The sequence below is a fragment of the Odontesthes bonariensis genome, chromosome 10 (assembly GCF_027942865.1).
Source record: "Odontesthes bonariensis isolate fOdoBon6 chromosome 10, fOdoBon6.hap1, whole genome shotgun sequence".
Taxonomy (NCBI): domain Eukaryota; kingdom Metazoa; phylum Chordata; class Actinopteri; order Atheriniformes; family Atherinopsidae; genus Odontesthes; species Odontesthes bonariensis.
The window spans coordinates 16,796,052-16,820,616 of record NC_134515.1 but is presented as its reverse complement, the minus strand read 5'-3'; the positions used below and the strand labels follow the sequence as shown (position 1 = coordinate 16,820,616).

The 24,565-nt window shown below is 41.9% G+C and overlaps 1 protein-coding gene across 1 annotated transcript in view; it reads right to left on the bottom strand.

Annotated features, from left to right (window-relative positions):
• Positions 1-1,497: 1,497 nt before the first annotated feature.
• The window catches only part of pex14 (peroxisomal biogenesis factor 14), a 46,273-nt gene continuing 23,205 nt past the window's right edge, over positions 1,498-24,565 (bottom strand). Inside the window, exons 4-9 of the mRNA XM_075476507.1 lie at positions 20,738-20,863; positions 18,586-18,671; positions 16,710-16,812; positions 12,481-12,578; positions 6,637-6,728; positions 1,498-2,889 (exon numbers count right to left, since the gene is read on the bottom strand). Coding sequence (XP_075332622.1) covers positions 2,394-2,889; positions 6,637-6,728; positions 12,481-12,578; positions 16,710-16,812; positions 18,586-18,671; positions 20,738-20,863 — 1,001 coding nt within the window. The 3' untranslated portion in view covers positions 1,498-2,393. The remainder of the gene's footprint in view (positions 2,890-6,636; positions 6,729-12,480; positions 12,579-16,709; positions 16,813-18,585; positions 18,672-20,737; positions 20,864-24,565) is intronic.

Below are 24,565 nucleotides of genomic sequence, written 5' to 3'. Positions count from 1 at the left end.
CGACAAAAAAATGCAGAAAAAGCCTGCTGAAGAGAGTGCATTTGGTTTGTCATAGAACGTAATAGAATTTCATCTTGCATTGGTCTTAATGGATCAAATATTACACAACGGAACTTTGACTCTATTTTTAAAGATGGCAATCAGGATACAGAAATGAATTAAAAAAAACAGAAACAACCAAGAACTGATGATCCACTTAGAGAAATAAATAAAAGTTCAAACGTTTAAGCAAGTCACTTAGTCATTTCCAGAGCGACAGCCTAAATAAAATGCCCCGTCATGCTTTCTGACTACTCAGCAGAGGGTGATTCAAGACTTTACACGAAGCGTACATGAATAGTGCTCGCTAGGACATAAAAACACAAATACATTTCAGCATTCACATTAGTCTGACTTTGGATTGTTCGATACACGAAGGTAGAAGCTCTTGGTCTTCAAATGGCTTAAATCTCTTTTTTTTCCCACACACAGAAAACAATCCGACAGACTGATGATCACATTCACACAAACATCTAAAGGGAATTCAAAGTGCAAAGCTCTCAGCTCACTTTAAGGGCAAGCGCTGTGTGTTCCGACATACAGTCGACTGCACCGTGTGTTGCGTATGGTCGGTTTGCAATGAGTAAGAGATTCCCTCTTGAGATAAAACAGATTTATTACAGTTATGGCTGAAATTCAGACAGTGTTTAGCAAGTTACAGAGGACCAATCAGTCATACTACAGTGGTTATGAAGCATATTGATTTTGAGCTTCTCATTGTTTTTCCATCCACAAAAAAAAGCTCTTATACATAAAAAGAACAAAGAAAAAAAACAAAAACTTTACAGCATACTGAAAGGATGACTCATAAACCAAAACTTAATCTCAATCAACATAGCAAGAAGTGACCTGTAACTCAAAACCTGTGTCTCGGATATGTGCGGTGATCCTCTGCCTTCTCTGTGCTTCGAAGAAGGCCATGAGATAGAGGTGGAAATGGCATAGAGGGCAGATATCCCTTCTTCTCACTCATGGACTCTTCCTGTTAGCTCGAGGCACAGTGAGTAATTCAATAAGTCAAGTATTCATTTATTACTTTCCTTTTCAATCACGGGGCAATTTTTTCTTTCTTTCTTTCTTTCTTCTACTTCCCCCATCCACCTCCACATTGAGAAAAAAAAGAAAGTAATACAAGTTCTGCAACTTCCATCTGTGGCGGGTCTTACTGCAGCTTAATTACAAAAATATCGGCGCCGTTTTCTGTAAAGATTATTCACTGTAGGAGGCCCTACGTAATTTGGACCGGAGGGTTTGTCACAGAAAATAATACAATGCAACTGGGCTTTCTGTATTAGATTTCCGCTTTTAGCCTCCTTGACATATCAAGCTGCATGAACTAATACATCTGTTATTTGTTGATCATTTGATTATTAACATACTTCACAAACCAAATCAGCTGCCCTGCTGGAGAGACAGAGACTGTCTGGGTTTTTCTCGCCTGCCGCGCACAAACACAAACACACTCGCAAAGATGCACAATTCAGCCCTCAGTGAAAAAGGAAAAAAAAACATTTATCTTCCCCTCCTCTGAGCGTATGAGCGCTCTGACACCGGCATGGAACAAAGCCCGTCATCACATTCTAATCTCGTATTTCAGGGCTTTTATTTCACCCAAATGCCACCCTGCTGGCCTTGTGAATTATTGACAGACTGACACCAATGCGAAAGGACACATAAAAGAGGCTAAAAGCTCCAGCCCTGGAAGAGTTGTCCTCTCCTATTGCCATCAACAGGGAGGAAGAACTCTGCTAATGCTTCAGTGGAAGCTCACGGTAACTTTCAAACTGAAGTAACATATGATCGCTGACCCACAGCTGCGCTATACAGCACAGATATCCTGTGCAGCACCACCTCTTTGGTCTATGTAGGAGCCTTAGTACAATTACAAAGATACCAAGGCAAAGGTGGGAATTATCTGATCAAATCATGAAAATTAAAAGTAGTAACTCACACATGATTAGTGCTGCGTACAGGCTTTCATTCTCATTTGACTATTACTCACCATTTCTGCTTTTAAAGAGATGTCACGACGTGGCATTTGGATGGGATGCAGCTGTTTTGTTTGCATGATTAAAAGTAAATCCTGGTAAGCCATAGGTCACCGGACGCTCGGCTAATCAGTCAGTCGTGGACTTTTTTTTTTTTTTTCTTTCTTTTTTTTTTACACCCATGCCTACTTCTCATTTTGCTCAACATGAAAATGGTACAGAAACAAGTGGAGACGGAGAAGACGGATGAAAATAAAAGAAACTAAACCGAGCATGTGAGCAGAGAGAAACAAAGCATCAGCAGAGCTGAGAGGTGAGAGGTGAGAGGTGGTGTTTTGCAGAGTGTGTTGTGATTTTTACTGCCGTCTAATCAACCTCGCTCTCATTGCTGGCACCCTCGGGTCTCCTCAGTTTGTCCACCTGTTCGTTAATCTGTCCATCTCCACCTCGCCGATCCTCTGTCTGCATGCTTAGACCTTCCACCTCCTCCTCCTCCTCTTCCTCCTCCTCTTCCTCCTCCTCCTCCTCCTCAACATGACTGGCATCCTCCTCTTTCTTCTCCTCCTCCCCCTGCACCTCCATGCGGACCTGGTCCAGGGGCAGCGTTGCACCTAGGCCCACAGTGCAGGTATCCCCATTGATACCAATGGCTCCATCTGGCCCTCCCAGTGGATCCTGGGAGCTGTGGTGTCCATCCTTGATTGGGGAGGAGCTGGCGGACTCGTTGCTGACAGGAGAGATGTCGCTGCTGCTGCTGTTGGTGGTGTGGTTAATGGACGGCGAGCCGGGTACTGACGGCGACTTCAGGGGAATCTGCCATGAGGGGATCTTGGGAATCGCAGGAGTTGAAGGGAACTGTCTCCTGTGGGGTGTGGGGGATGGGGTTAGCACAGAAGAACGTTGTACAAAATTAGGCCTGATCACAAATTGTATCAGAAACCTTAGTGTGATCAAAATGTGTGATATGAGCTTTCCCACGATACCTTCATACGAAAGGTGGACACAGTGCAAACACAAAACTGAATATAGCTTTCTTAACCATGTGCTGACTAAGAACACAACCTCACCACACCTTCACATTTTAGCATGCAACTACACATAAAGTACCCGATGTGTTTCTTATAATTAAAGCAGAGAAAATGTTCTTTCTCCCCCAAACAGCCAGATGTTCACCGCACCTGGTAAAGTTGCTCAAAGATTTTTTTTTTTTTTGTCTTTAAGCACATCCACTTCAGCTTTTAAGATCAAAAAGACCACATTAGATGCGTTCAGCACTTCTTGATGCATGAAAATGGTTTGGAGATGATTTGGATCAGCTTAACAAAAAGGAAACAGAGTTTGGAGACAGATGGTAAGAAGAAGAGTCTTATTTGTGATTCAAGCCGTTCTCAGAAAACTCATTGCGTGTGTCAGGATGAAGTTAAGAAAGCAAATGACAAAAGGATTATTACTGATTAGAATGTATGAGGGAAACAAAACGCGCTCAACTAGACAGTTCTGAGGTAATTCATGTCCTTGCCGGTTTTCTGATGTACACCCTTACTCCATTATAGACACTGATACATAATCATGCATGCTAATGGGCCTGACTGAGCTGGGCTGTGCCTGATTAGATAGGAACGAGAGGACGTCAAAAAGCACATAGTGAGGCCTCATGACAACAACAACACAACAGCAAAGCCAAGCGACATAAAAGCACGTGCAATCAAATTTTACAATCAAAAGCATTTTCACCTGTTGTGAACACTTTCCTGGTCAAAGAAGTTACTTTTCTTTTTTACAGTGACAGTGTAGCTGTTGTGCACATTTTGTTCGTGGGTTTCATTGCTTACCAAGGATCAAAACGCACACAGCTGATCCCGCCAGTGGCGGCAGCATGCTCACTGGCTGAGCTGTAAGGTCGAAAAATAAACAAATGGTGCAGTTTGCAAAAGCAACGTGACATCCTGTGTTCTTTTGGTTTGTGCATCCACACCAAACCTTGTGCAGACCTACGGCAGCTCAGCACAGTAGCAGACAGTATGCATGGTGGGTGATTTGTGTGTTGGACATTTTTCCTGGGATTTAAACTCGAAACTCCAAGGACAACATATATATTCTGAAAGGGATAGTTTGCCTCTTTTGACATGAAGCTGTATGACATCCCATACTACGGGCTGTGTAGACCGTGCAGACCGAAGTGCAGACCGAGCGGTAAACACCGTAACAGGTGCGGCTGTCGGCAGGTGGCAGCACGCAGTGATACGAAGGTAGAGAGAAAATAGCGCCAAGCGATTGTGAGGTCTGACTTTTTCTGGATGAACGATTTTGTGATGCAAACGTATTACTCTTTTGAACGCATACTATTTTGAGAAGCAAAACGCTTTATTTTTGTGGCCCCAGCCAACTACCTTCATCAACGCCAAAACTCGGCTGGAACTCGGCTCACAGGACGCAGCAGGGGGTAAGTCAAATTTAATAAATGATATGGGATGTCATACAGCTTCATGTCAAAAGAGGCAAACTATCCCTTTAAGACTCTGAAGCCCCTTTCAGACATGCACTGCTTTCCATTTATCTGATGGCAACTAAAGATGTCGGCGTCGTGTCTGAACGGGTACCCTGGCGCGTCCCCATAAAAGTTTGCAGCAACAAGCTTACGAAGACAGACGAACAGTAAAATGCACTTGCCATGTTCAACATGGCAGAAGCCTAAACTGATGAAGTCACATTAAAAGACAGACTTGCAGATAAGACGGTGGGGTGGGGAGGGTCTTCATTTGTCATATTATCTACTTTTCAGAGGAATTCAACAGGGGCCTGTTGAATCTTTTGTACTTCATGGTTTCCTTTTCACCCAAATATTATTTTTCCACAGAGCGTCAGGCCGATGAACAGATCGGATGTTTCTCATGCTGACAACTCATAAGTTATTCCAATCCAGAAATCAATCAGAGCTATTTATAACTCTGAATTAGAAGAGCCCACCTACCACAAGTAGGTTTCATACAACTGCCGCTCGCCCACGATATTAATCATCATGGCAATATAATTTGTTTCTGGAAGAAAAATAATTTTTATACCTGGCTAGGTAATAATAGTAGTTCTCCGACACCCTGAATGGTACGTTTAACTAAACCCGTGAGGAACACTGAACATAAATTTGGTTGCAAATGATTGGAAGAAGGTTTTAATGCAGCATATCTGCTGTCTGAAAATGGCTCAAGTTGCTTCCAACTGCACTCCATGGGCCTTGTTTAGTCATCTATGTCAATTTGTGAAAGCTGAAACATTATTGCAAGCGTTATTCAAATTTACAGAAGAGAGCAAATGGAATTCTTCATGTCTGACGGTGACGTGTGGCGAAGTCTTCTAAAGGTCTAAAGCTTGTTTGGAAACAATCTCTCAAAACCTGAGGGCTTTCTGGAAAAACTTTAAATTCTAAATAAAACTGTAAATGTGACGCAAAAATCGACCGAAGGGTCAAACCACTCAAAATAAAACAAACAGAAAGGAAGAAAATGTTCTTGAGTTAATCCTCACGTTGCAGCAAATCGCTCCTGGAATATATGCAAGTAGAAAAGGAAAGAAATAAAAAAAAAGTCACCACCACCATTTAACTAAGCAAATGATCTGGGGTTGCTTTTGTCAGTCAGGTCTAGATTCAGCAACATTATGAGCCCGAAATTTGATCTCTCTGAATACACTAAATGACCAGGTTTTTCCATCAATAGATTATGTCTTCTCTGATGGCATTAGCATATTCCAAGCTGACAATGCCAGAAGTCATCAAGTTCAAATTGTGAAAGAGTGGTTCAAGGAGCACGAGGCATCATTTTCACACATGGATCCCCTCATATTTCATGAGGGAAATTATTCGATATCACTTAAGTGTGAGGGACAAAAAGTACACGAACCCCCGAAGATGAGCAGTTAATGCGAAGGTGAAGTTTTCTATCAATGGGATGACATCTAAAATAGGGCAGTCTGGAGTCAAATGTAGAGCAAAGAATTCTGAATACTACCAGCGACGTCTAACAGATAAAATCAGGATCTGTCTATTAACTGATTCTAAAGTATTTTGGGGTAGCCAAGTCAAAGCCCGAACCTTTTCTCTTTGGACCAGTGATAAGCAGTCCACATGAGGAAACCCACCGATATCCCAAAGTTGAAGTTGCTTGGTACATTTGAATGGGCTTATGATGGGTAAATTCCTCTAAGATGATGTGCAGGACAGATCAACGGTTTACAAGCTTTAGCCACTCACGTCCTAGTTTATCATTTTACTCGGTAACTAAATGAGTTTCATATCTTTGTCTCCTTTATTTATCTGGGCTGCCTTTGTCTAATTTTGGGATGGAGTGAAAGTCTGACGACATTGAATGATATTTACGGACATATTAGAAAATCACCACAGAACTTTCACGTACCGGAGTGTCAAGCTGATGGTGCTTTGCTCCTGTTTTATCACTGTCAGAGAGTTGAAATGGAATGGATTAAGGAAATCAAAAGTACCAAAAACAACATGTCCTAAGCCTCTCAACACACACACACACACACACACACACACACACGCACACACGTACACCTGGACTGTTTCATGCGACGGGGGTCTGGAAAACTTTGTTACCTGCTGAGCAGTAAGCCCTTCAAAGAGACAATCTCAGCCTTCAGCTCTCCAACTGTTTGGTTGTCCAGCATGCGGTTGGTTGAGGACGATGCCTGTTGAAAAAACACAAGTGAGACAAACACACACAACTATTAAAGACACACAATAACACACACAAGCACTGTTCCGGTCACATGCGGGGTCACAGCGCAGAGTCAGTACACCGTAGGTCTTTCAACAGTTCCTCTGTGCGTGGTCTCCATTATATGAAATATTAAAGCCTTTTTTTAAAGGAAGGACATGGAAAGTAAACAAATATGGTAAATGCAAATACAAAAAGCCACATGTTTTTGTGTAGTCAAGTCATCTGTCACCATAACAACCTCCCAACAGCCTACTGTGGGTGACGACTGAGAGGAGGGCAAACAAGCTCACTGCAGCCACCTTTATGGTGTCAGGAAGTCCGGTGAGCGTGAATCACGCGGTTTTTACATAATTTTCCATACTATCTAAAAAGATTAGGTCAGTGTGCAGAGTTTAGGATAATGATTATCTGAAACAATGGCCACATTCATGAAGGCAGACCAAAGCTTTGTTTTTCTTTTCGTCTTTTATCAAAGGCTTGCGTTATCACGCACACACACACACACACACACTAGTTCAGCAAGAAATGGTACAGGGTATAATGGGAAAGTATTTGAATGGCAAATTGCTTTCGAAAATCAGTCTCTGCATCACTTTTTTAGGGATAGGCTTGAGTTACAACTATAAAAAAAAAAAACAAGTTTAGACAAACGCCTGGAGAGAAAGGCATCACAGGTAAAATACAACACAGAAAGCTAACTGCTGATGCTACGAAATCTGTAAAATGAAAGACTATCATAGCAGCTCCAGGAGATAGGAAAGCCCAGTTTTGCACGCTCTTAAATTAAGAGGTTTCATGTCAGAAAAGTGGAGCACTTTAAATGAGGGAACACACAGCAAACGGTGGAAAATACCATTACAAAGAAGAGTATTGTTCTTTTTCTCCCCCTGAATGAGTATTCCCAAAAAACATTCCAATTAGACAATGAATCTGAAAATTTGACCTTCCTCTTTTCACGGCCTGCTCTTTCCCTTTTGCAGCCCGTGAGAAAGCACACTGAGAAGGCATTATGTGGTCATGATCGCAAAATATTTGGGATCCACGGATGTGCACGACTGCTTCCTGTTCTTAGTCTATTCCCAAATAAAAAGCACCAACTTGCTCGAGAGCCAGAGGATAGACCAACAAGACCAGAGGGATTAGAAGGGGTAGACAAGGGAAAAAGTGGGATGAAAGAAAAGTAAAAGCTGTAATTAAGACTCTCCTGACTCACCAGAGGAAGCTTGTTAGGAAGTCTGGACCCCCAATTGAGGGGAGAGGGATAACTTGGACTCTTTCGCTTGTAATTAAATCTAAGAGAAATTAATTGAATCACATCTGAAAGGGATCAGACTCATTTACAGTGGATGGAGGGAGGCAGAGGAGGAGAAGTGGAGGGAGACAGAAAAAGAGACGAATGGGAAGGAGAATTTTTCTTTTTTTTTTTCCTTTTTCTTACCGGCTCTTAAACCTCCCTGATAAGGAGCCGTGTTTCAGAAGGTGGTGCACTGGAGTCCCGCTGAAGACACTCTTATTACAGCCGTCACCTCATTAGAACCATCTTAATCCCTCGCCTCCCTAAGGCACCCATATAATAAGGCTCGATTCTGCTTCTCTCTCATTTTATGTTGGGAAAAAAAAAAAATTAATTGCTGTAAAGGGTTGAGCGAAGAGATTTCCAAGGCGCAGAATCCCTTGAAGAAAAGGGTGGATTTCTTAAAATGACTGAAATGCGATAAACTATATTTACTTATGTCACCTAACGTAAGAAAAGAAGGCTTTCGAGAAGACATGTTAACCACCAGCTACATTCATAATATGCATTATCTACAGAGCAGCACCATATAATATCTCACATCAAGGCTTGTCACACAACACTAACTCTGACATATGTCTTATTAAGTCTGAAGAAACCTAATTAAATGTTGGGCCAAGACTGAGTTTCAGCTCAGAGATACATTATGTCGAGGTGTATACACACACACACACATTGTGTGAGAGCTGTGTGTTAAGTGCACTGGGTGCTTGGGTAAGGGTTGAGTGGAGGGGGTATCAGTGACTGCAAAGAATTGGACAATAGCCGACTTTAAAAGCCCCACCTGAAGTGTTGACACATATCCAACAGACCACACAAGCGTGTAGGCTGTTTTCAGAACTGCTGACAAAAATATTTGCCCTCCGCAATTATTTAGCTGTTCACAAAACGCACGCACGCACCCCCTCCTCCCCCCCGATTCCAACTTCCGAGCTGTTTTACTTAAAAAAGTGCATCGTTTTTTTATTAATTTAGCGAATGTCATCAACTTTAAATGTTATATATCTTTGAATATCTTTTCAGCGTGCGGCATTAAGTGTGTTCCACGCAAACTTTCTTTACATGCGTTCACAGCCATTAGAATTTGGACTGGGTGAAATATCTATTAGGACAAATACCATACTCTGCACGTGTTGCAATTACTTTTTCTTATGTATTGAAACCAAATTGAGAATCTTTGCCAACCGCTGTTGCTCGAGTCCAATGTACAAAAAAAATATTTTCTATTTTATATATAAGTAAAAAAAAAAATCTGAATTTGCATTCTGGCACGTAGGTACGGGGCTTTAAGGGTTCTGCGCTCCGTAAAGAGTTGAATGCATTACTTCCATTTAGAACTCGCACGTTGTAAAAAACGATTATGCATGAACAGGCAACCACCAAACAAATGAGCCAAACAGCCAAAACAAAATACCCCAAACAAAGTGGTGCCGGCTATTAAATCAACCACCAACATGTGGTCTGACTGTGAATTTTTACCAAGTAAACACTGCTTACAGCAAAGATTTCCACCAATTGGTTTAAAAGCTTTTGTAACTTGTATAGTTTGGATGCCTAATGAGGGTTGGCGTGTTTCTGCTGGTTAACTAGGTGCGTCAGAAGAAAAAAAAAAAGAAAAATATAGATTACCGACAAAGGGGGAAGAAAAAAAAAAAAGAGCATCAACTCTAGCAGCACCCAAGGATGGCAGCGCATCTGGCTAAATGAAGATAAATGCCTTTGGACCATTAGCAACAAGATAAGATCTTTAACAAGCCTTGTTTAAGAGTGTCTGAAGGCAAATTAATTCACAGTTATTCTGCCGGCAGACAGTGTGTTTTCGTGGAACACATGTATATTTATGATGGAATTAGTTTCAAAAGGAAGTCCCCAGAGGAGCCTTTTTTGAGTGGAAACACTGGTACAGTGCAATTGATTTCACTCTATTTATGCACTTTCCCACTGGCAATTTATCTTGTGCAAGCAAAGGGGGTGGTTTCTAATCTTCTATGTAGTATCCACTAATAAAGAGAACGATCAGCGAGTTGAGACAGTGGAGCAAACACAGTTAACAGGCAGATTTGTAATGATAATGGAGCAGAAATAGACTCGGGTGTTCACCATCAGGGATGGATCTTCCTGAGGCAAATCTATCTAAAACACCAGTGATAGTACACAGCATGCATCTCCTTTCAGAATCATAAGTGGGAAAACAGTAAAGTCTGGAAATGTGCTGCATCAGCTCGTGCTCTGTTGGTGTGTGTGTGTGTGTGTGTGTGTGTGTGTACGTGTGGACATGAGTCAGTCTGCCTAAACTCACATCCATAACGAGGTCCCCACTTTAGGGACAGCAGACGCACTCCGCAATTGAGCGGTTTCAAACTATGAGAAATGTTTTCTTAGCAGCCGAGGAAACAGAAGTCTCCATGTGTTTTGGGTTAAAGGCACATTTCCGTGTTGAGAGGTATAATTGCTAAGCGTGGCGCGTTCGAGCAGCGTGGTGCAGCAAACCCTGAAAGCCGCAAACGGTGAATGATAAGTAGCTCCCCAGCTCCAACATGTGTTTCTCATCAAACATCCCGGACCTGAAAACAATTTCTCAATTTCCCTCATGGCCTGAGACAACAGAGGGCCCTCGTGCCGACTCGCAAGGAAAATTTAAGATCAACACTATAACTATAAAGCGGGGTTTATGATTTGTTTAATGGGTGTTTTGATGGGAAATATACTTTTTATACACTACCACTGTCCAACAAGGCACTCATGGCAAATGAAGTAGACTTTTTAATCCAATTTGTGATTTAGTGATGACAAATGAAAAGAAACGCTGTCACTTCTTCCTTAATGCTGGAGGGAACTCATTGTTTAAATTGGACCTCTTGTCTGACTGAAGGACAACCTTAAATAGTTTAGTTTGGATCGTGTCGGACCATCGCTCCCACGTACTAACACGTGCTCAGTTGGGCCACCAGTTCTCAAAACCATACAGAGAGAACACGGGGCTCAGAGCCTGAAACAAAAGGAGCTATGCGTTGTCACTTTTTGATGAACCTCGTCCAAGGAGGAGATCCATATTTTTCTTCCTCGTTTGTGCCGAAGCAGATGTGTCCACATATGTTTTCCTGCGATATCCAGATGCTACTGTAACACAACCATGTGCTTAACAAGCTGTGGACATAAAACATTGTCTAAGATTGTCTCATCCAAGGCAATTTCTAGAGCCCAGAGATCATAAAGCAATTTATGGGCAGTGTTGTAAAAATCAAGCAACATTTCATCCCTGCAAATAAGTTTTTAAAACAATCGCTCAGCAGGATTCATCTAAACACAATTCTGAGTAGATTATGAACACTGTCCATAAAAAAATCAAGGCGAAGGCGGTATGGTTAAAGATAATGGTCCCATGATGAGATGCACCTTACTTTTTTGTAGCTTGTGTTCTGATGATATACAGCATCATAAGGCTGTCTGTCTCAGGTAGTTATGACTCAGGCAGAATAAAAGATTTTAGTGCACGGAGGCTTCGAGAAGCCTCGCCTCTCTCCTCATCAATCTGGAGATTTTAACCTGCAACTTATTGTTTACTTGGCTCTTCTGCAAGTTCAAAGTTAGTGCCTGTCCAGCTTTCCTTAGAAACATTGATCACACAATAACAAAGCTTAAAAGTGCAACCCACAGCTCCTGTGTCAAAACTACAGCAAAGCTCTCTGAGGATGTTTCAGGCCACTATCCTTAGTTTAGTTTTAGTTTCTAGCTCATTTAGCGAGATGATTATGTTTAGATTAAATGCATATTTTTGTCCCACTACACCAATAAACCAGAACATTAAAAATTACAGTGACAGCTACATTAAAACGACTCATCTTGTTACACTCTGCTGGGAAAAACTGCATCCTGCTATTTACATGTTACTTTAGACATTTAAAATCTATTTAAACTACATTTTAGCAGACCTGTCTCAAATGGCAATAGTAGCAGCTTCCCCAGCAGCACAGCTGTGGGCCATGAAAAGAAAAAAAGAAAATCTTAGGAGGCGCTCAAAGAACAGGACAGAGTCTGAGGTGTTCACTCAACCTCCAAACTCCCCAGATACCAATCTGATGGCATCTGTGGGAAGCAAGCCCCATACACAAAAACCCCACCCCACAACCCACATGGCCCAACGGATCTATTGCTGACTTCCTGGGAACAAACAACCTCAGACGTTCTTCAATAGGTCAGAGTTCTTTTGGTGGCAAAAGAAAGACTTACTCAATGTCAGGCGGGTGGTCAAAATGCGATGGCTGACTAGTGTACATACTGAATTACAGAAGAGTCCTATTACAAGTTGATCAGTAATAGGGAAAGTGATCTGAGGATTTTCAACTCGGCGACAATCTTCAAACCAGTTGTTGGTGGTGGTTAAACGGTGGATGTGGAGCTACTGATGAGGTGACGGCTACTGTACCTCTGATGCAGCCAGCTCCTGTGAGAGCTCCTGGATTCTCTTTTGCTGCTGGATCAGGAGCTCCTGGACAGAAACCAGGGTTTGCTGAAGCTGGCTCACTGTGAAAAACAAGCAGAATAACCGACAGTAAATTCAGGAAAAAAGAAAAGCAAGTAAGACTGTCTAACAAGGTCATTTTACAAACTGATTATTTTCTTTTCAGAAATGATGAGAGAACCGACGAGGGTAAACTTGTGTCACTGATCAAAGCTGTCCTCTATTAGATTCTTAGACTAAGAATCGTAATCAAAGCTAATTCCCGGTAACTTAAGTCGCAGCGTTTTGGTCCGAGGCATTGGGGGTAGAGGGTGGGAGGAGGTGTGGGGGTGCACATAGGATGGAAGTATTAATCTCTAGTGTCTGAACTTAAATTAAATAACAGTCTCTAACCTTCCATTATCCACCCAGACACTGGCTTCTAATGCATCTTAAATCCTCAAACGATCAACAAAGGAAAAAACAGGGCTCTCATTTGGGAGGAGGCTGCCAGACAAAATGTCCCTCCTAATCCTAATAAATATTGTTCTTTTTCCATTGACTTTGAAGATTGAATTAGTTCAAGTGTTGGTGTTGGACGAAGGTGTATGATTTCAAATAACACCGAGCACAGTTTGTTGCCCCCTGCTTCCAGTCACGCGTGTATTACCAAACAATGCATTAAGTTTCCCTGAGCTGATTATATTACAGAAAACCAATAAACATTCATATAAATCATGGGCGTGTAAAGTGTTAAATCAAGCCTAATAGGATTAACATCAACAGATATTGTGGCGGTCCACTGCTGAGGTTGTCAGGCCAATGGTTAAAAGCCTGAGCTGCAGCCGGCTGGACTGGGCGTAAAGAACCCTCCTCTCGCACTAACCCCGACCAGAACAAAAGAGAGAGCCTTGCTTGGGAGCTGGTTTTTCTTTTGAAAAACCAATGCAGACAAAATATTTGATCTTTCAAAGACACTAATATCTTGTAGTGACACCTGTGTTTAAATGGGTGGGGCTGTATCAATATAGGTGGGGCGCTGAAACGTTTCATCTTTTCATGCTTGCAGAATCCAACGGGTTTGAGCAGGATTATTTGTTGGAGCCAAAGGCCATTGTGAAAATAGTTTGAGTTTGTTGTTGCACGGTTTGTGATCCAGAGTGCGAGCGACATCACTGAGGAGGGCAATAAAAGCAAAAATACTGGCTGTTCCTGCTTTAAAAGGTGTTACTGTGACAGGGTGTGCACTCTAAACTAAGAGCTGTCCAGTTAGTCTTTGAATCCGCCTCACCACAGAGCAGCTTATCCAGATGTGTGCATCACTCTGCCAGCCCGTGGTGCTGTGCCTGAGAATTACCACTGGCACTGCTTTTTCAGCCACTTCAGCGAAACAGTTCACAGCTCAACTCTTTTCATCTCTCTCCACAAAGTTGACTCCTTTGTACTGCTCAGACACTTGACAAAAATGCATAACTTCTTCCTTCAAGTTACCACAGATATGAAGCCAAGAATATTAATAAAGTCAATGGATTTGGCCAGCCATGAATCAGAAGGAGGCAGTAGTTCCGATGTGTGTGTGTGTGTGTGTGTGTGTGTGTGCGTGTGTGAGAGAGAGAGACAATCAGAGACAAGATGATGTGTGAGGCTTGCAGCTGCTGCAAGGAGGGTGCACATTGTGCATTCAGTAAATTATTCAGTAAATACCTCGCTATAATGTACACTACATATGTCCAGGCCTGTCTCTGTCTTTAATGGCCAGCTGGTCACCAATATGGCTCCCACCAACAAAGAGTGCCCAAACAGCCACGCAATTCCATTACAGCCTGGGTGCGCTGAAGTAGTTCCAAGATCCATTCATTAATTGTCTGTGTGAAGTTGTAGGCAAATCATAATGGGAGTCAAGGCCCTTACTCTTGAGCTGGGGCTGGTGAAAAAGACTAATGTAGTCCCCATTCAAAAGAATACATCACCTCATTGCGCCTGGCACTAGAGAAATACATGAACTTTAACAAAAGGGGGTTCAAGCAATTGGCAGCAGCGAGGCAGTCGGTCGGTATTACTCAGTGCAGAGAGGAGAGTGGAAGTGAGAGGGAGAGGAAGACAAAGGGAAAGCAAGGAGAGAAAACTCTCAGTGTAATTGCAACCCCTCTCCCCAACTGTTAACTACAACAGTCATTAACTACAATAGCAGCTTGGCTACTGCAGTCATAGCAAATTAGTTCTACACACTGGTTGAAGAAAAGGCCAATGTTTTTTTTCCCCTTCATTGGAGTCTCACCTTCACACTGGCAAAACCCGAGAGGTCTCTCCCTCTGAAATCCTGTCCTCGCTGACCAACAGAACAGGGTTTTCAAGTTGGCGAATCTCCAAAAATGGGATAAGCAGGGCAAGAACGGCCAGTAAATAGCCAGGGGAAATGTGTTTGCATAGTTGGGACAAAATGACCATAAAAGAGCATATATTTGTTTATCAGATTCAGTGTGGCACACCTCGCACGTCATCTCACACAACTGCCCTCCACCTACCTCTGTCAGCCAGGAAACAATAGCATGGGTGTGACCTGATGAAATGATAACAGCCCTATTTTCACCTGTGGGCACTTGACTGAATTTGTTTTTTTCTTTGGAGCTGAAGGGGATATCAAACAAAGAATGTGCAACTCTAAAAGTTTGGCTGATCTTTGGCTCTGCATTGCTAAAAAAACCCAAAAAAAACAACAACACAGGTCTCCTGCTAGTTTGTGCGCTTTGTCTCCAGAAACTGGAAAAATGTCACAACTGAGAAAGAGACAAGTCCCTTACCAGCAAACTATTAAATATCTCATGCGCACAAGGACAAAGGAGCTCATTTACAAATGACTGTGACCTTCTGAAATGAAAGAAAAAAAAGGAATTAATTTGGTTATAACACATTGAAAAAAAAAAAAAAAAAAATCACATTTCCAACAACAACAAAAAAAAAGAGAATCATTGACCTTGATTATCTGTGTATCAGCCTGGGAACAGAGCATTAGTCTGATTGCAGTTTACAATAATAATGACGATAATAAAGCCACTCCAGCAAACATCAACCAAAAAAAAAGACAGAAATCTATTGGTACCAAAAGTCTTCTCTCTTTTACCAGCAGACTTGACAAGTTCTATGCACGTATCTTCAAAACTCGCTTCAGAAATTCTGCCATTGTGTTGATTTGCCAAGTTGTTCCATGGAACTGTGTCTGCTGGCGAGCCGCTTGTCCCAGAAGGTATTGTCTTTTCCTTTGCTCTATCTCTGTGTTGAAGTTTTTAAATGACTGGCAACGTAGCGGGCCTGCTTGTTCTTTGTTTGTCTATTTCTTTAAAAGGTTTCATACATCTAAGAAGAGAATACCCCAATAATGAGGAGGTGCAATGCTAACACAGCCCTGACCTGAAAGAACCTTTGAGTATCTAGAAAAAACACTGCATAAATAACACGTTTTATCAACATTAGCATTAAAGAACACAACTGTTTGCCTGAGCCCGTTTTTTTCCTACCACGCCGTCCGTCTCCGACGGCGATTGGTACCTTTCATGTGAAAACACACTCCAGTTCAACACTACTGCTAACGAGATCTAAGTTTCTCGGAGAGCCTCTCTCATTTACGCCTCCCTGGATTTTTAATTATACTGACGAAGAGCTAGGAAAGCATCTCTCTCTCTCCCTGTCTGACAGCCAGGTTGAGATTCCTCACCTGTCCAACATGGGAGCCGCACCTGTCACCGTGCACTTAATCACACCGGGGCCAGTGCTGAGCCCAGACACCACACAGCGCCACGCCGCACACACAAACGCCAAAAACACACGTGCATGCACACAAAATTAAAATGAACTTTCTGCCCACCTACGGGGAAGAGGGCGGCTGACGGTGATGGCAACAGAGGTTTGGATGGGGGTGAGGTTGGTGCAGGGGGGGGAGACGGATGGAAGGGGGGAGTGAGAGGGAATGGGTGGGTGGGTGGGGGTTGAGAAAAGTTGTCATTTCCCAACTCCTCATTAATATTCCGAGGTTAAGAGCTTTTCAGCGAAACGTAATTAATTGAGCCCGAGCCTGACAGTAAACAAGCAATTTCAAATTAAAGCGAAATGACAGCGGCGTCATTCGTTAAAAACGTGCGGGGCCCCCCGATTTTGGCGACAGATAAATGAGGGAAAATGTTAAGGAGGGAGAAAGTGATGAAGATATTAATCTTCACCTGTCTGTGTCAGCGTGCCACTCATTGCCGCAATGTTGCTTTCCATCCTCTGCAGATGCTTCTTGTCCTCTCGGCTCCCAATAATGAGGGGAAGGATGTATTTCTGCAATTAAAAGCATGGCACAATATTACGCCTCTATCTGGTGGAAAGGGGCAGAAAGATGAGGAAAAGACAGGACCACCTCGACTTGGCAGCGCAAGGTCAAAAGCACTGTTGATTGGACACTGGCCTCACTGTCATAACAGCATGGTTACGCGTGTGAAGAGTCAAAGCACTTGATGCTAAATGTGTGCAGACACGTCAGGTTTTCAAACCATTAGTGGGTTCGAAAATTAATCAACCATTTTGCTAAATGAATAGTCATTTAAAAAAATTTTGTCAAGCAGATATTTCCTGGTTTAAATTGCGTACCACTGCAACTTCATTTAGAATGAAAGACAAATCTAATGGAAATAAGTCTTGTTGCAGCCCTGGAAACATATTTCAAACAACATAAATCAACAGAATCTGCATAAGGACAGTGGAAGCAGGAGGCAGGGAAAAAAAACACGGTGAACGGTAAAAAATTGGTTTTCAAAACCAAAAGCACATCGTCATTTTTATATCATTTCGAGTTTGTTGTCCAGTGTGAGACAAACTCAGCTTGTGAGTGTCTCCTGAATCCCTTTAAAGCTGTGTTAACTAAACAAAGTCAATGTTCATGCTGACACGCACACTCAAATAATTTGAAAATGATTAATGTTTCTTGTTCTTTCTTTCTTTTTTTCTCTTAAAAAGATGTACAACTTAATCCCACGCTGCCAGTTGCCAGGTCTCTGCCAGGGTTTCGCTCCAGCTTAGCGGGCAAGCAGGCACACCGGTGCAAGTAATAAACACTTTTTAGAGAAAAAGATTAAATGGGTGTCAACACGTGGTAATTAATAAGTGGGTTGCTGGGAAGGTAGTGTTTACAAGGTGCGCCATAACATAAATAAAGTATGGCCAGAAGCCTGGACATATGGTGCGACTGGCGCTCCGCTCTGGTGACATGACAACAACCTGTGCCGTCCCACCAGGGAATCCCACCTCCCAGATGACTGGTGGAACGCAAACACTGCTGCATGCAGGAAAGAGTGGGCTGCTAAAGTGTGTGTTTTTGTCTGCTGCAACAGAAGATCCTGTGTGTACATGGGCAGCCTTTTAAAAAAGCTCTGAAAAGAGAAATGAACATCAGGATATGAAACAATTCAAAGAGAAGGGGTCAGGGAGGTATATGAACGTACATGTTAGGCGCTGCCTTTCTCTCTCTAACACACACGAAGAAGAGAGGCCTGTCATGTGGGCCAAGAGCTACCGCTGGAGCTCCTGTCCTCCTCTAAAACGAGAGTAATGGCTTCCACATGCCATTCAGACTTCTTCTAACAACCACTATGGGATTAATGTCATTGGGGACAAGGGGCCTCATGAGCTCATGTTCAAGGGCTGCTAAGCCCGATAAAAACCAGGGTGATTATTTTTAGACTGTAGGACATCCAAAAAAAAATAAAAAATTGGTGTGTGCTGAGCTGGCAAATTTACTTTTTGAAGGAAAAAAAATATCTACTTGAGAGGAGGGCAAGTTAAAAAAGAAGGGGTTCAAATGAGATCATGCTTTGACGTAAAGCAGAGTAGGTTTAATAACAAGACCAGAGTGATGTTATGTACTGCGGAGGCGCCTTCAATTCTAGCACCGCAATTCATCATAAACTAATACCTACCATTTTCTATGTAATACGAGGGAGAGGCAGTACAAACAGATCTTAGGACGCAGCACGAAGAATAATGTCTTTATCAAACATTTACTGGGAATGGAAAATCTGCGAGGACACGCAGTCAAAGTGCAGTTGTGAAACTAACCTTGTACAGCTGATGAAAGCCAAATGCGAGGCCCACCATGATGATGGTGAGAGCCCCATAGTCTCTCCATCTGTAGCCCACCGGTCCTGGAGAAGGCAAAGGATAGGTGGTAAAACATGGGCACTGACTAAAAACTACATAGGCTTACAGCGTTCATGTTACGTACGGTAGAACCAATAATGCTTTTTTTTTTTTTTTTTTTTTTTAAATCGTCATTATGAGAGACAAAACAAGCAGGTGTCACAAGCAACTATCAGAAAACTGAGTTTCATACAGTAAACAGAAAAAAAGAAGAAATAAATGGAGGCCAAAACATGTGAGGCACAACAGATAAACATATTCATTGCACATGAAAAAAGAAAGTGACACGACTTGTGGTGTTACATAAATACGATTTGCAGCGCTCGACTGACATTCTAGATCCTCCTTCTACCTAAAGAAAAATATTGACTTCCACTAACTTTTTAAGTGGGGCAAACATGCAATTTGTATATAAAGCTCCTCAGAGGACCAGAAAGGTAAGAGGGTGTGTATTTGTGTATTTAGAAGCCGACTGTCTGACTGAGTGACAGATAATGTGAAAGTGTGTCACTGTGCAAGCTGTCGTCTGGGTAGGCCAACTGTCTGTCAAAGTGGAAATTCCCCACTTAAGAGAGGCATTCAACTGAAAATGTCACTAAACAACAAACATGCCAGCAGGAAATGCGTACGTTTTTTCTTTTATTTGCTCTGGTGGGGCCGCAATGAATAGGAAATTATCAGAGGTTAAGCCCCTAAAGCACACCATTGATATTCTATTAAAAGGTCTGATTTCACCTAATGGGTAATGTGGTACATGTTTACTGGCCTGAAAGAAGTAAACCACATTGATCTTGAGCCTTAGCACTTGTGATTTTACATGCAAATAAGATGAGAGACCAACTCATACTGGACTACATTGGTATGGTTCCAAGGTAAATGCTCTTTTATTTTCTTTACTCAAGGACACGTTTCACTGATACAGCAGCATTCAGCGATAAACCTGTAACCTTTCCCATCAAAAATTTTGAATTGTTCTCCAACGGCGACATAATAACCACATAAATTTGGATCTTCATCAACATTACAGCTGGAGTAGGCAGTCTCCTATCCTAAAATACCACGCATCTGAAAGACCTGGGAGTCCTTGGGATATGTGGTTGACCCCGAACAAGCCTGAATGCATCAACTGGATCTTCCCATGCTCTTTTTTTTCTCCCGCCTATGGGACCTTTCAGTCTTCTTCTGTCTTTCCCTTTTTCTATACCACTTCCACACTGCCATCTTCCTTTTTTTTTTTTTTTTTTATTTGGTCACTTAAGCTGTGGAACTCTGGTCTCCATCCTCCGTTTTTCCAATCTCGTCTCAAATTTATTGGGTTCAGTGGAGGCCTTGCTGTCCTTCTGCCGTGTGGAAATAGAGATCAGAGTATCCATTACTGCGACAGAGATGGATGCGGGTCCCTCTGCACCGTCCCCATAAGAAGGACATCAAGGGGAGGTAGCCCCCTCTTTTCGGCATGACCCCCGATACAAGACTCCCCGCTCTCACCTCATTATGCAGCTCCCTTATAGCCGTTTTGATATAAAACCCCCCACGATGGACAGAGAGCTGCGAGTCTCCCTAACTACATGGCCATCCCATCAACATCACTTTCATTACAAAACATGAGATGCCGGGGGAGTCAAGGACAGTGTGGTAATAAATGAGGGTGGAATACATCTGGAATCATTGTCATATGGGTTAAGCATTACGCAGACTTCATTCTGCATTGGTAAATCAGTGGACGGCACTCACAACCTTCTGAGGTAATAAAGATACAGGTTGTGGTGTGGGGTCTTGTCAGAGTGGAACCTCTTGAAAGCAGAATGGCGAGAGAGTTCACGAGCTTCTTCTGTGCCTGCTGACTTCACAATCGAGGCAGGAGTATGGTAGACATGGCTGCACTGCTGGTACTGTAGAGTTCAGGTATTTGTGGCTGTGCAATGTGTTTTCATTCAAACTAGTAAGGGAGGAGATCTGTAAGAGCAAATCTGCATTTGACCAGGAACTAAAAAAATTTTTTAAGGGATACATATGATCAGGATCAATAGAGCACATGTGTCAAAAGGAAGTAAAGGGCGTATGCACTCACTGGGTGGAGCAGGAGCGAGCTGGGCTGCATAAGGTGGATACGGGAGCCCCAGAGGGGTCAGGGGCAGGACTTCTTCTGTGCTTCCAGAGCGCTGGATGGCTAACTCGACCTCCTCATCCGTCAGTCCTGGAATCAACACACACACACACACACACACACACCTTAAAGGCATTCCAATCATGAGCAGAGCCGGAGCATTAAGGTGAAAATCCAAATGGCTCCTTGGCTCTAATAATGTAATTTTAAATACTTCCCAAGCTTCCAACAAATCTTTTAAGTACAATTCAGAGAGTATGCCAAATCACATTCAATTTTACCAAGCCTCTTCTTAAAAATGTATTTTCATTTCATAATTCAGAAATACCGTTGAGACTTTCAGGGACATCCATCAAAGGAAGTGCAGGAAGGTTCACACAATGAAATTTGAAACTCTGCGAGCCTATTAACTGCCACCAAAGGCAAAGAAAATAAGAGTCTGACCACTTCTCCGGTTATATTTCCCATGTGGAGATTTCATACACCCCAGACAGCGAAAATGCATTATTTTAATTTCTTCATTGTAATGTAAATGTATTACATAATTTTGCAAATGCCAATATAATTTAATCTTCAGATCTTTTTAATGATTTTAGTGATGATTAAATTGCAAAGGGCTCCCTGATGGAGAATCAGAGGGGAGGAGAAAAAAAAAATCTCATATGAACATCTCCTTTTGTGGCAAAGAAAGGATTTTATTTCAGGCGCCATATGCTGCCGTTACTGTGGGTCTCATTGTTTAATGAGTATCTCGGTCTAAACAAAGAAAAACAATTACAACTTTTGATGAACTATGTTAAAACATATAATTAACCCTTAATACCAAAACAGTTAAGAGGAAACTCAAGACAATGAGCAAAAACTGGAATATTGTGCATTTCTTAGATACTGATGTGGTTTACCTCGTCATAAAATCACGAAAGTTCTCATCGAATGTTGTCGTCTTCTCGCTTAACAAGATGCCATTAAGTCATCTCCCTGACTCAATAAAGGAAAATTACCTTTGCGAGTGACTCTCTTACCTTTAACTATTCCCTCAGGATTAAGAAAATGTATATATGCATAAGGATAAATCTTTCTCCCTCATGTGAAAAACACTAACAACTAATAAGGGTCAGAAGCAATGTTTCAAATGGCAGCTAAGTTTTCATAACCGTTAACTGCTCAGAGCCAGATCATAACATTCTGGTACTGTCTTTCTTTCACAAGGCAGATTGTTGAACTAACTGAACATGTAAGGCTGCAATTTCCATTTCTTAAGGGGGATAATAGAGTTACATTCAATTCAATTCAATAATACCTTTGTAATCCCCCAAGGGAAACTTTATTGCCGCAGCATAAACTATTATTATTATTTAAAACGTGCTATTGTTACAGGTGGATGACAAAATAAACACAATAAAAATCATCTCAGAAACATTTGGAAAGTGTGGCAAAGAGAGGTGTGGTAGGAATAATCAGAAATCACCATGAATGCATCGGGGTCCACTTTTTTGTAGCTTGGCAACAGCTGAGGTGATGAGTACAATCACAGTGTTGGCAGGTAACACCGGTAAGCTGCAGCCATGTCAAGGCAAAAAAAAAAAAAAAAGCAACAACCTTTCCTTCTCAACATTCCCACCGCGTCCTCATCAGTGCGTCAAGCTCATCCATTTCATCCGATCAACTTCCCTCTCCTTTTTCTAAGTTTTGTTCCTGCTCCACATCCCAGACATCTCCTCTTTCAACTCATCTGGATTTGAGATCTTACTCGAGGCATTACTTGGGCTTTTGGAAGGCCCTCCCTGTTGCCACGGTTATGCATCATAACAGGTGTGAAAACTGGCACACCATATAAAAACCAGCATTAAAAAAAAAAAAAAAAAAACTGTAAAATTTCGAAAGATATGTAAAATAAGATTTAATCTGGAGTCCAATCTGAATGGGAGGTGGACCCTTAATCAGAAACCCCATTTTAAACTGCTCGTGTACCAGCGACCAAAAAGGGCACAAACAGGTTCTCTCGTAATCGAGCACACAACATTTGCGAAGAGGAAGTAGTCGCCCATCTTAACGCACTGAGAAATGAGCGTGAAAATAGTTGAATGATTGAATTAAAATATTGGCCAGTCTGAAGTATTCAGCACGTCCTGAATGCCAGGAAGCGGTGGGAGCCATGTGCTGAGTTTGTGTTGTCAGACTACACTGTCAAATAAGCAATAGTGTGTCCCAGGACTCCTGATTCATCTGACCACAGCAGACTTCATGGTGACAGACTATTGAGTGAGACTTGCTGCGATCTCAGTTTCGCCAAATAAAGGAAAGTACGGGTAAAAAAAATATTCCCTTTCACCTTGAAATGTAAAGTCCTTTTTTTTTTTTTTTTACGACTACACTTAAGCTGCTTTTGAGATTAATATATGTACATCCCAATAGCCGTCAACAACTTTGATGTTGTTTATAGAGCAAAGGAAATATTTATTTATTCATTTATTTTACCCAAGATGAAAATTCCTTATTTCTGGTCAAAGTACTGCTTGCTGTAAGCTGTAAGCTCTGATCTGTTTATTGTTGAGGGAAAGACAACGGCAAATATAAAAGAAACCTTAGATCAACAAGAAGAAAAATAAAAAAAGAAAAAAAAAGAACAAGGTGAAAGTGGGTTTTACATATAAAAGGAGAAGACAAAAAAGGGACAGCAAATTTATTATGGGTTCCAAAACCTGTGGAATGACCCTTGGACCCCCATTTCAGATCGACCTGTGGGGAGATGAATTTTTAAGACATAAATTACACCTAATGACGACACCATAAAAAAGAACAATAATGGAAAGCTATTCTGTATTTCATTATACTGTATTATTTGGTGCACCTGATACACGTAGTGCCTGTTTATGAGTCACCGTATTAGCAGATGCTCTGCCAAAGCATTTGCTTTGACCTTGCCATTCTCATTGGGGCATGAAATTACGGTGCTGGCACCTCGATATTACAGCTATAAATACTGTAAACTGCATATCTGGGCTACGTTTTCTATTGTCTTTCAACATAAACCTGATCGGTATTTATTTAAAGGAAAACCCATTGCTCGTCGGGTTATTTACAGCTCTATTTTCAGAGGCTCATATTCTCTGGGCATTTTTTAAGGGCAAAGAGGCAGCGAGGCTCCAACGATAAATCTTTTTCTCCAATTCTGGCACTTCTAGACTTTATGGGTCAGGACCTGGCTCGGACAGCCAATTATAAAAATTGCTTACGAAAATATTTTTGGTGGTAAGAAGTGAATGCCTTTTTTTTTCCCTTTTTCTTTTTTTTTTTTTGCCGTCCTCAACGGCTTGAATTATGAAGTTGCCCTTGAGTGAAAATAACTTACGTTTTGAATATATGTTTAGGGAAAAAAATTGCATTACAGGGGTCATAAATAGATGGAGGTCAAGTGGTGTTTCAGAGGAAGTTCAGCCTGTTTCTCATGCTCTCGTGGCGAGGGGGATTCTACATGTCATTTGGTTCCGTGCAACTGCTTGAAAATGGCACGCCCTAAATAATGACCACTCTCATAGAGTATTCATTTATGTATTAAAAAGGGGGACTCTGCTCTCATTTCCCTGCTTTATCACCTTGTACTGATGACAAAGTAGGCAAGGCCTCGGCTAGGTGGCGCCGTGGAGTAATTTATAACCACATCAATCCCTTTACCTTCTACACAGGCCTTGGTCATTGTCATTTTTGTCCGAGAGGTGAGTCACATAACCCCACTTGCAAACAGCATCCTATCAATATCTGGGATGATGAACCTTAGCCTTACCTTCAAAG